The sequence below is a fragment of the Suricata suricatta genome, chromosome 8, assembly GCF_006229205.1.
Source record: "Suricata suricatta isolate VVHF042 chromosome 8, meerkat_22Aug2017_6uvM2_HiC, whole genome shotgun sequence".
In the NCBI taxonomy this organism is placed as follows: domain Eukaryota; kingdom Metazoa; phylum Chordata; class Mammalia; order Carnivora; family Herpestidae; genus Suricata; species Suricata suricatta.
In genome coordinates, this window is record NC_043707.1 from 50,213,183 (window position 1) to 50,225,355 (window position 12,173).

Consider the following 12,173-nt stretch of genomic DNA (forward strand, 5'->3'; position numbering starts at 1 on the left):
ATCACAATAGTTCATTTTTGCTTTTAATTCCCTTGCCTTTGGGGATGTGTCAAGTAAGAAATTGCTGTGGCTGAGGTCAAAACAGTTGTTTCTTGCTTTCTCCTCTAGGGTTTTAATGGTTTCTTATCTCACGTTCAGATCTTCATCCATTTGGAGTTTATTTTTGTGTATGGTATAAAAAAATGGTTCCAGTTTCATTCTTCTGCATGTTGCTATTCAGTTCTCCTAGCACCATTTGCTAAAGAGACTTTTTTCCATTGGATACTCTTTCCTGTTTTGTCAATGATTAGTTAGCCATTCATTTGTGGGTCCAGTTCTGGGCTCTCTATTCTATTCCATTGGTCTGTTTTCGTGTCAGTACCATACTGTCTTGATGATGACAGCTCTGTGGTAGGGGCTAAAGTCTGGGATTGTGATACCTCCCGTTTTGGTTTTCTTCTTCAATATTACTTTGGCTATTCAGGGTCTTTTGTGGATTTGGGGTCTCAATTTTAAGATTATTTGTTTTAGCTTTGAGAAGAATTCACAGCAACAGATTTTAAAACATCACTATCTCTTGCCAAATTACCTCCATAGCAATTGTATGTGTATCTTGGTCCCCCACAGTCCTGCCCAAGCTGTTTGTTAGCAGACTTTCAGGATGTTGCTAACCTCATTGATGGGAAATATCTAATTGTGGTTTTAATTACTCTTTCTTTTATTATGAGTAAACTTGAGTATCTCTTCATATGTTTAAAAGCCATTTATATTTCCTTTTCTGTGACTAACCCAGACCTATTCTTGGTCCTTTATTTTCTACTTAGTTGCTGATTTCTTCCCTGTTGACTTACAGGAGCTCTTAATATATTAAGAAATTTACCCTTTTGGCTATGAGATGCTTTGCAAATATTTTCCAAGCTTGGCATTTTAAATGGCATTTTGTAAGTCCAGTTAATCAGTCTTTTCTGGTATACTGGCTTCAGGTCATACACGTGAGGCATGCACCATTCTGTTTTTAAAATTCTCCTATATTCTTCTAGTACTTAAAATTTTTTTATTTATTAATTTAATTTTTAAAAAGTGTTTATTTATTTTGAGAGAGAGCGCGCGCACCTGTGTGCAAGCAGGGGAGGAGCAGAGTGAGAATTGTAAGCAGGCTCCGCACTATCAGCACGGAGCCCAGCGCAGGGTTCAATCTGATGAACCATGAGATCATGTCTTGAGCTGAAATCAAGAGTCGGACACTCAACCGACCACGCCACCCAGGTGCCCCTCTTCCAGTACTTTAATAATGTTTTTACAGTTAAAGTTTTGATGTATCTGGAATTTATTTTGATTTAAGAAGGAAGGTGTGGATTCCGATCTTGTTTTCATCCATATGGTTACCTACCTCTCTAAATATCATTTATGAATAAACCAATTTCTCCCAAATGATTGGATATGCCATCTACATCATACTCTCACTTTCCTCATGTATTTTGATCTTTTTCTAGTCTTTTTATTCTATCCCATTTGTTTATTCATGAACCATGAACATGCTATAGTCAGTCATGTTTGATGAAACAATATTGCTAGTTAGCTGTTAGGGCTAACCTTCGCAGCTCATTTTATTTGCTTCTTTATATAGGTTTTCCTGGTTTTGTTTTCTTGTTTATTATCTATACAGGAATTTTGGAGTAACCTCATTGAGTGAAAAATAATCTTATTGGGATTTTTACTGGGATTGTCTATGGGATTATACATTAGGATTTAGGGGAGTTAACATTTAATCTTTAGTTCGCATGTAACATTGCTTGGCACATCTTTCATGCTATGGCAGGGAGGTGATTTGAATAGCGCTTTACACAACAGGGACCTTGCATTTATGTAAAACTCTGGGATGTACGACGTACCTAGTAGATGACATCTCACTTATTCTCACACTAAGAGGTAAGTATTATTCTATTTTCAAGATGAAGCAGTCAAAGCTTTAAAAAGTTTTACACACTTGGGGCGCCTGGGTGGCTCAGTCAGTTAAGTGCTCAACTTCGGCTTGGGTCATGACCTTGTGGTTGGTGTCTAGCTCTGTGCTGACAGCTCAGAGCCCGGAGCCTGCTACAGATTCTGTGTCTCCTTCTTTCTCTTCCCCTCCCCAGCTCTCCCTCTCGCTCTCGCTCTCGCTCTTTCTCTCTCTCAAAAATAAACAAACATTTAAAAAAAAAAGTTTAACACACTTACCCAAAAGGATGCAGCTAGTTGGGGCAGAGCTTGAGACTGGTGCCCCAATCAACCCTGAACTTGATCTAGAGTCCTGTTGCCTCTGTGAGGCTCTCTGGCTACGCATGAGTTCTGTGTCTCTGGAGGTGATGGGGACAGACAAACACAGGATGCAGGAGGGGACAGCTTTGCAGGGGGTTTGCCTTTATTTGTAATCCTTGCTAACTCGCCCAGCTGGTTAGCTTCACCCAAACTGATCAGCGGCACCGAGTGAGCAGAACACCCTTTGTGCCCTGAGCTCCGTCCTACCACAGGCTTCAGAAGGGGACAAAGGAGGCAGTCTCAGCCCTCGAGGGGCCGTCAGGCTGCCAGTCCACGCGGCAGGGCCAGCAATCTTTTCTCAGGCCAATGGGAGGATGGGCCCTTGGTCTTCAAACATGCTGGATGCTTCTAACATTGCCAGATCACACCCAAAATGACTCTCAACTGTAGCTTGGCCAGGCTGTGGTCCCCAATTTGTCCAAAGGGAAAGTGACGTATAAAGAGGGAGCCGAGATGAGAGAGACTGGTGTCAAGCCTCACTGGGAAGGTCCGGTGAGTTTGTCACTTTGATCTGAGAGTAGATGACCTTCTCAGTCACGTGATGGCTCTTTCCTTCTGAGGCATTGAAAGTCATGCTGGCATAGGTGAGTGCTTCCTCCGGGGATGAAAGCTGTGGAGGAAGGAGGGGGAGGAGGCATGAGTGAGTTCAAGTTGGAGGAAGGTATCTCTTCAGAAGCTAGTTTGAAGCTGTGGTCACAGACAACCAAAGAGATCAGGAGAACCCTCCAAAGATGCACTTGCCTGGAAACAGTGTGGTCATCTTACCTTGGCCTGAGGATCCTGGCTGGAGTGAGGATCTAAGGGAGGATCCAAGGCCCAGGGACTAGAGTGACCTGCCACAGGTGCCAGGAGAGAGAGCGACAAGTGTCAGCAATGGGGCCTGGAGGAATGGGAAGGCTTTCCCTGCAGGCTGGGGCCAAGGGGAGGTGTTGCAGGTGAGAAAAGTGGGGGGGGGAGGACAGGGGGAGGAGATTGGGGGTCCGGGTCTTCAGTCTGCAGACAGGGTGAGCTCCCTGGGATTTACTCCCCCTCAGAGCTAATTCTGTTCTCAATGGCTGAGCAAAAGGAGCAGTCTGGTCTCTCAGAGACCACTTACATTTCCTGTAGCTCCATACGATGAAGAAGATAAAGGCCAACAGGAGCAGCGTCAGTGCGACCCCAGCAAAAAAGGCCAGGAGCAAATACTGTATGCTGTTTGGGCAGAGAAAGGGGTGGTGGCAGGGGGATGAACCATGGGACTGTCTGAAGGCCTTTGCAGAAGGCCAGAGGGGTCATCTTTCCCACCTGTGTGGAAGTCTCTGGAATAGCTCTCATGTTAGTTGGGTGACTTTCACTCTTACCCACTGCCTTTCAGCTTTTTGCTTTTCGGTTCCAGAACAATTTGAGGCCTCAATGAAAACTGTGGGCTCCCCCCGCACCAAATCTTCATAAGTGCCCCTGCACAGCAGGGGGTTCATGGGTTTCTTGAGGCGTCTCCCCTCCCTGGGGAACCTTGGGTTAAGACACACACTCTGAAGATAAAAAACTCATTCAGTTCTTCAACTGTTTCTGGTCCCTTTTCCCCAGGCCACCCTCCTGAGTCCCTCCTAAGTCACCCTCCTAAGCTGCCAACACAAAATTCTGGGCCATGGGGTACGAGATGAAACGGGTGGAGCACTTACTTGGTGCGCTCCCAGAAGTAGGGCGTAGGTGTTGGAGTGGCTGTGTCGCTTTGTCCGTCTGTGAGAGAACAGGAAGGGGGTTAGTGCACCTGTCTCGTCTCATGAATCTTTCCAGCTTAAGTGTCCCCAGGTGCCCCACCCTACCCAAGCAACCCGTGGAGATAAATGATGGGGGGGGGCGCACTCTGCAAAAGGAGAGGGGTGCCTGAGCAGCCCAGTCCGTGAAGTGTCCGATTCTTGGTTTCATCTCACGGTTCAAGAGTCCGAGCCCCGCGTCAGGCTAAGTGCAAAGCCTGCTTGGGATTCTCTGTCTCCCTCTCTCTCTTCCCGTTCCCTGCTCATGTTCTCTCTCTGTTTCCCACAAAATAAGTAGACATTAAAAAAAGAGGAGAGAACCGTATTTCCTAGATCCTGGATCCTTGCATGTAATAATTAGAGTTGGAACTCAAAAAAAACAATCAGCTAAGCCAACGAAAGAGGAGCCTCGTGTTTTTGCAGCCCAGTGTGCCCCTTTGACAAACAAACAAACAAACAAACAAACAAACATCTCCTGTTACTCCCTTAAAGATTTAATAGGCCCTCTAGGGAGATATGCTCCCTGGGACTTTAGCCCAAAATCTCAAGGCCAGAGAGTAGAGAACCAAAAGCGAAACGCAGAACTAGCATTTCCCAATGTTTGGGGGAACTTGGCCTTGTAAACTGCTACCTATTTTAGTTTGTTCCTTTGTTTGCAGGGCAGCTGTTAACCGTGGCTGGCCAAAGGCAGCGACAGGGCAGGAATGCCTGCACCGTGAACAGGGGGCCAGTCCGGGAAGGGAAGTGTAGAGCCTCAAGCCAGCCAGCTGGTCTCGCACTGAGCGCAGAGACACACTTGACTCAAATTGAGAGGATCAGATTGTTGTCTCTGGTTCCCTTTTTGTCTCGTCCTGGCATCAGAGTCTGTATCAAGGTAAAAATGGATTCTTCCAACTGCAGACTCCAACGTGATGTCCCACCACAGCTCTTCAGTACCGTTACCCGTTATTCCAGTCCTTGTTAACTCAGCAGTGGGGCAGATAACGGCTTCTGCCCTGGACTTACTGTTGTCGCATTGGGGTGCGGAATGACCTCCTCCCATGCCGTCTTTCCCTGAGAATAAACAAAACGTTCCTTTTAGAAAGTCCTGAAAGGAAAGGCCGCAAAAGGGCAAACTCTGAGAGTGCGATTTTACTATCAGGGCGGTAAGGATGAGAGCGCGGCAGGTCACGGTGGGTGTTCTAGCGAGTCAGGGGTCACAGACTTCACGTGGTCTGGTTACCACACCTCAGCACCCAGTGCTCAGCTGTGCTCGTCGGGAAATGTGATCTTAGCAGGGCGCCAGGAATAGACGGATTGGTCCAGAACCGACTCACAACAAGTTAACTCACAGGAGACTGATGTATAAACTGAAATGACATAAGAAACATGTTAGTGTCACCAGTGCGTTCTGTCAGAACAGATGAGAAAGCCAGTTGAAACCACAGTTTTTCTTGGTAAACATTGACTTGAACTAAGTATGGGAGAAGATGAATGGATGACTTTAAGATTGAACATCATATAGGTCTAATGGATTTGCCTCACTCCTCTTGGAGGTGCTGGATAAGCTGTGACCCATTTTCTCTTCAAGATCCTTCCTCTAGGCTGTATCAGAACTTTTATTCTGTCCACATATTTTCTTTTCAAGAATGTCAGTGTCCTTATCTAGGCTATAGTTCTACTTGTTATGTGAAACTCTCTGTATTTTTGCTTTTATTTATTTGTACTAAAAAGATAAAATACCTAAAAACAGCAGAGTAAACTAACCCCAAATCCCACTACCAATTATTATTAATATTTTAGTGGGTTTCTCTGTAGTTACATTCCCATGCATTTCCTAAAAGCTGGGCGAGCCTTTTTCATATCTTTTGTTGTTTTTACTGAGTTTTTTTAGTCATAAGTATTCCTCCCATGCCACTCAGAACTTTCTAGAAGCATTTTTAGTGGTGATAGGTTTTTGTGTTACAACTACGTCCTATAGTGTGCTTAACTAGTTCCTTCATTGATAAACATGGTTTCCACTTTTATTTAAATAAAATAATAAAACAATTTTAGGAGACCACAATTCTACTTCATATTTAGGCACGCCCTGATAAGAATTTTGGGCTCTGCTCTTCCCTGCTGTATTTTAAGATAATTTATTTAGACCACAAATGTCATCAATTATTTGTGTTTAATCGTTCAGCTTTCAAAAGTGAATTAATTTCCAAGTCCTTGAACATGGGGAGGGTCGGAAGAAGGATACCTCATCACCATGTACCAGTTACAACAGCAGCAACAACATGAAGTGCCTCACGAAATTGACCAAATCACATAACCTGGGATAGTACAAAAGGGCCAACAGGGAAATCTGGTGAGAACACTGAGACACGAGAAATAGGGAGCCCACCACCCGCAGCAAAATCTTCCATGTAACAATTTTTCTAGCACTCTTTGCTCCTATTCTAATTTTAAAGTCAACAGTGCTCTTTGTAGAGCACCATAAAATATTTAGTACAGAGTATTTTTTTTAATGTTTTATTCATTTTTGAGAGACAGACAGAGACAGCATGAGCAGGGGAGGGTCAGAGAGAGAGGGAGATACAGAATCTGAAGACAGGCTCCAGGCTCTGAGCTAGCTGTCAGCAGGGAGCCCGACATGGGGCTTGAACACATGAGCTGCGAGATCATGACCTGAGCCGAGATCATGACCTGAGCCGAAGCCAGACTCTCAACCGACTGAGCCACCCAGGGGCCCCAGTAGAGAGTATTTTTGAAATACTGAAATATGTGTCTGCACTGAAAAGATCTGATCCCCTAGGAATTTATACTGAACTTACCCCTGGGGAGGTGAGAGACGAGAGGATCGTAGAATTCTGTAAATCTTAACCTTCACAGGAATGGCTCTGAATTTGCCACCATTCCAAAGAAATGTCACTGGAGCCACCTTTAAAATATTTTGGGCCACCGCACCCTGAAAGACACAACCTGTCACACACAGCACTGCAGGAAAGTAACTACTTACAGATCCAAGCCAAGAAACACAGGAAACACATTTCCATTTGAAAACAACACTCCAATCATTTGACAGAGCATAATTTAAAATAGAAACAGCAAGATATCTACTTCTCCACATTTTGCAGGGGGGGGAAGTAGATGGCCACAAAATCTACAAACTAAATGCAGCCACTCAACATACAACCTTCTTCCCACCAAATAAAATTAAACAGAAAAATAAAAAAGAGCAACCACTAAAAATTAGCGACATTTTCTTTAGGTGAATCATTATTTCATGTAGATTAAAAGCATGGAGTAAATGCATTACCTTCTAAGAAAAAGTCCGGTCATAAGACGCCAATCGTATAAGACTGAACTTTTTACTTGCTTCCGTGACTTAGTACTATTTTTCAGAAATGACGAAATGATCACTGCTATTGCCACCGTCAAGCTGTATGTCGCAAAGATCATCTCCGAACTTGAAAGCACACTTCCTCTTTGAGGCCAACACTATTTATATATTTTTTAAATTATTTTTTATAACACCATCTATTTTTCAATCCTATAAACAGCTTCTTTTGTATCTTTTGACACATGAACACTAGAATGTAGAGGGTTAAGACAAGTTTATTTCTAATTAAGTGTTTATTAAGTATTTAACCACCGTGCTAGATAAGGTGGAGGTCACACCAGGATGATATCTTTGACACCAAGCATCTTAAAATCTCATTTGTTCTAACCAGGAAGATGAAGTCGATAAGGAGACCGCAGGGAGCGCGCTGTCAGAGTGAGGGGCTAGCGGGGCACACGTGAGTCAGGAAGTGTGTTAACAAGTATGAAGGTATTCCCTTCAAAGGGAAGACGAGTCATTTATTTTTTTTTCTAAAGTTCATTTATTTATTTTAAGAGAGAGAGAGAGAGAGAGAGCACAAGCGGGGAGGGGCAGAAAGCAGGCTCTGCACTATCTGCTGGGAGCCAGCCGTGGGCCTCCGACTCACGAAACATGAGACCATGACCTGAGGTGAAACCAAGCGTCAGATGCTTAACCGACTGAGCCACCCAGGCACCCCACGAATCATTGCTTCATAAACATTTATTCATAACATAATGTTAATAAAGTACTCTGCCTCTTAAAAGGGGTAGTAAAATGTAGAGGGAGGATTAAGAAAAATAAACATAGGGATCTAGAAATATTATCCAAAATGAAATTTGTGAAAGATTTACTATAGGAATTCACAGATATTTAAGAAATTTGGAGCATGGTAATTTCTAAGAACACCACAGAGGTCTGGGTCACTCTGTCGTGTTTTGTGTTTGATATTATAAGAAAACAGCATCTTCAGAGTGAAAACTAAAGGTTCAAAAAGTGTGAAAAAAGAAAACAATGCCTGAAATTATTATTTTTATGTACTTTTTGAACAAAAGAATGTCCTCAATTTATGGAGCTTATGAAAAATACAGCAAGAATTCTCATGCTTATAAGGCTAAAACTATCAAAGCAAGAGAGAATTCAGTGGATTAGTCTCTTAGTAACTCAAACTATTTTTTTAAATTTTTATTTATGTCTGTATTTTGAAAGACAGAGAGTGAGCGGGGGAGGGGCAGAGAGAGACGGAGACAGAATCTGAAGCAGGCTCCAGGCTCTGAGCTAGCTGTCAGCACAGAGCCCGATGCGGGGCTCAAACCCACAAACTGTAAGATCATGACCTGGGCCAAAGTCAGATGCACAGCTGACTGAGCCACCCAGGCGCCCCCCAAAACACCTTTAATTTGGAATTCCTATCTCTGGATCATTAATCAAGAAATGCACAATATTTTTTTTTTGGTATAGTATTTGAAAACAATAAATATTTGAAAATTTGGAAAAATATATAAAATATTAATACATATAATCACTAAAAAAATAGTGAACTGGGTGCGGTGGGTATTTCAGAGAACAGGGCAGAAAACCCCTTGGCGTGGGGTTTTCTCTAATTGAGAAAAGAGATGGTAAGAAAACAAGCCTGATTACAGGTCGTGTTGGGGCCATGGAGAAAAGGAGCAGAGGGCCATGCTAGAGGGGAAAGGACGGAGGATGTCCTTAGATGAAATGGATGACCCGGGATGGTCTGTCCAAGGAGCAGGCACTGACACCAGAGGGCGGGAAAGAGCTGGCCCCCCAGAGAGCCTGAGGAAGAGGGTTTCAAGCGGAGGGCAGAGCAACTCATGGGCCTGGAGAAAGGAAGAGCTGACGAGACAGAAGAAAGGGACTGCATGTAATGAGTGCCCAGGCCTGGGACCGGGTGCTCGAATTCAGGGGAAGAATCTCCGGCATATCAGCAAGGTTCCAGAGTGGGGGCATTTGGAAGGAGGGCGAAGTAGCAAATCATTACCCAGACCCGAGCCAGACTGTGGGGGTCTTTGAATCCACGCAAAACACATATTTTAAGTATTAATAAGGAACCAGTGAAGGTTTTTGACGTGGGATGTACTATGATAAACATGGCCTTTAAGGACGATGTGTCACTTCAACTAAGATAAATTATGGGTAGAGAAAGAGACAAGGAAATCGTCTAGGGGACTATGGCATAGTTTAGGTATTTAATAGAGGCATGAGCATTGGGAATGGGGGGGAGCCCACCTTCCAGGTATAAGGAGACTGGACTTGTAAAAGTTGGGACCTGGGTACAGGGAACAAAATGAGCAGGATGGGTCAGTAATCACGTCAAGTTTTTATGTCTCAGGGGCTGAGAGAATTCATTTTGTCATTTGCTCCAAAATCATTTGTTGAACGTTTACTGTGTGCCATGAACTTACATCCTGAGGACATAATGGTGAGCCCAGAACAGCTTTTTCATGCTTTGTAGAACCTTCAGCCTAGTAAAGGAGGCCTATACCACACAAGGAAATGAGAAATTGTAATAATCCTGTGAAGGTGCAGGATCCCTGCTCCATATGCCTATACACAGGCAATCAGGGAAGGCTTCCTGGAAGCAAAGCAACCAAAACTCTTAGTGTGAGTTGGGGTTCCACTAGGCCAAGATGAGGCAAACAATCAGAGGGAGCAGAATGTTAAAATTCAAAAGCTCTTTGCCAGAAAGGAGGGTAGGAAGTTGAAAAAGGAAAAAAAGGCAGGCATGACAACAGAGGAAAGCAAAGAAGCCTGTGACTCTGGGTGGTGGTGGGGGGCGTGGAGCATGGTGGGGGGAAGCTGAAGAGGCAGAAGGGGCCAGTTCCCTCAGAGCTTTTGTTTTTAGTGAAGAGAAGTGGGTTGATCTACACTAGAGGTATATAATAAAAGCGAGGGTGACGTGATCCGACTTGCATTCTCAATCACTGAATCTGGGGGAGAGGAGCAAACTGGAAGACAGTGGGAACGACAGGAGAGGCTGGGAGATCACCACAGTGACCCGGCTGAGGGATGGATAACAGTAACTCAGGCTAGGGTGATAGTGGTAGAAAAATGAAGAGACGTAAGTGAATTTGAGAGACATCCGGGGGGTGGGGGTAGCAAAAACAAGGAAGAGCAAAGCCAGACTGTGACCAAAGTTGTTACCAAAAGGCTGACTGAGGAAGAAGAACCAGAAAGGGAAACAGCAGTACCTCAAGACTGAAAGTAATGATTTTATTTATTTATTTATTTATTTATTTAATTTATTTAATTTTTGAGAGTAAGTGGGGGAGGTGCAGAAAGAGAGGGAAACAGAGGATTCGAAGCAGGCTCCACCCTGTCAGCCCAGAGCCGAAGTGGATGTTGAGATACCCAGGCGCCCTGAGACGTAGAGTGATGATTTAATTAATTACACATGGACCGAGCGAGTGCCTACTATGACCCAAATGCACTGCCAAGTTCTGGAGTCAATAGCATAATGAAACATTGTAGATGCTATGCTGACATCTGCACAGGATGGAGGGAGACCCAACAGAGAAAAGGCTCAGCTTACAAAATAAGGAAGAAAAGTGAGTGTCACCAGAAGCATCGTAGAGGAGATGATGTAGGAGTTGCGTCTTGAAAGATGAATCACATTTTCTAGGCAGGCAGAGGAAGGAAGCGTGTTCCAGGTAGAGGGACTGCATGAGTAAACGCATGCTTTGTCATGTTGGTTACGGTCCAGGAAATGCAAGTGTTTTATGGCTGGTGCAGTGGGGAATTGAGGGTCAGGCGGGGATGGGGAACAGAAGAGGAAAGGCTGGAGAGGAAGGGCACGACCAGGTGATGGAGGACCCTACACAAACCTTACCTTAGAGGAAATGGAGAGACTGCTGAAGGGGAGTGACATGGTCACATTTAGGTGTAGGCAACAGAGCATAGGAGGGACTGATTGGGGGCCAGGCAGTGGGGGCAAGTCCTTTGCCACTGCAGAGCTCTGGCCAGAGGAAATGAGCACAGGAAAGAAGGATAGGGCAGAGTGAGGTAATGGATCTAGTTATTTATTAGTTGTGAGAGGAAGCTATGAGAGAGGAGCTCAGGTTACTCCCAGGTTTCTGTATGTATCACTGATTAATAGTGCAAATATAGAAGAAAGGGGTGTGGGATTGGGTAAATAATGCATTACTCTTGGACAAGTTGACTTTTGGGTGCCCATGGAACAGGGGGTAGTTGGAGGCACAGGGCTGGAGCTCATGAAAGAGATCCAGATTTGTGTCATGGACAGTAGAGTTGTCACCCACAGCTGGTTCTCCTCTCTTTCTGGCCCAGAGCCTCACCTGTGGTTGGGTGGTACCATGTGACTAGTTCTGGCCAACAGATAATGAATGAAAGTGATGCGTTCCCTTCTAGTTGAAGCATTTACTTGCTGAAGTAAGACCTCCCTGACCCCTTCTCCTGCAGGGTGATCACGGAAGTTTTGCAGTGAGAAGGGAAGATTGAAGGCTCTAACGCTGGATCACTGTGTCGTCATATGGAGGACAGTTTCTCGGGAGGGTCACTTGGACCTGCGGTAGATTCCTTACGAGCAAAAATAAGCTTTTCCACATTGACACTATGGAGATTTGGGGATAGTTCTTATCTCACATGTGCTATTAAAAAGCCAGGGAGGAAAGGAAGGAAGACAGGAAAACTGTGGCCAACAGTGCCAGATGCTGTTGAGAGGGAGGTCCAGTAACGTGAGGGCTGGAAAGAGTAAATCAGATTAGGAAATTAAGAGATCATCATCTTTTCTGTGAACATAGCTTAGGGTGGGCAGTGGTGGGGAAGAAGACTTCAGTGGGTTGCAGAGTTGAACA

The 12,173-nt window shown here is 44.4% G+C and overlaps 1 protein-coding gene across 4 annotated transcripts; it reads right to left on the reverse strand.

Annotated features, from left to right (window-relative positions):
* Positions 1–2,356: 2,356 nt before the first annotated feature.
* C8H1orf162 (chromosome 8 C1orf162 homolog) lies at positions 2,357–7,402 on the reverse strand. 4 transcript variants are annotated; one of them, XM_029949498.1, is made up of 9 exons: positions 7,297–7,402; positions 6,812–6,945; positions 6,238–6,310; positions 5,241–5,362; positions 5,019–5,066; positions 3,939–3,996; positions 3,374–3,468; positions 3,043–3,110; positions 2,357–2,887 (listed from the first exon to the last, which is right to left on the reverse strand). In XM_029949498.1, the coding sequence occupies exons 5-9, from the start codon at positions 5,053–5,055 to the stop codon at positions 2,747–2,749; spliced, it is 399 nt and encodes a 132-aa protein (XP_029805358.1). In that variant the 5' UTR covers positions 5,056–5,066; positions 5,241–5,362; positions 6,238–6,310; positions 6,812–6,945; positions 7,297–7,402; the 3' UTR covers positions 2,357–2,746. The 4 variants fall into 4 exon arrangements, with proteins under 4 accessions (XP_029805358.1, XP_029805356.1, XP_029805357.1 ...); XM_029949496.1 differs by lacking the exon at positions 6,238–6,310; XM_029949497.1 differs by lacking the exon at positions 6,238–6,310 and having other exon boundaries at positions 6,812–6,959; positions 7,297–7,389.
* Positions 7,403–12,173: the final 4,771 nt, after the last annotated feature.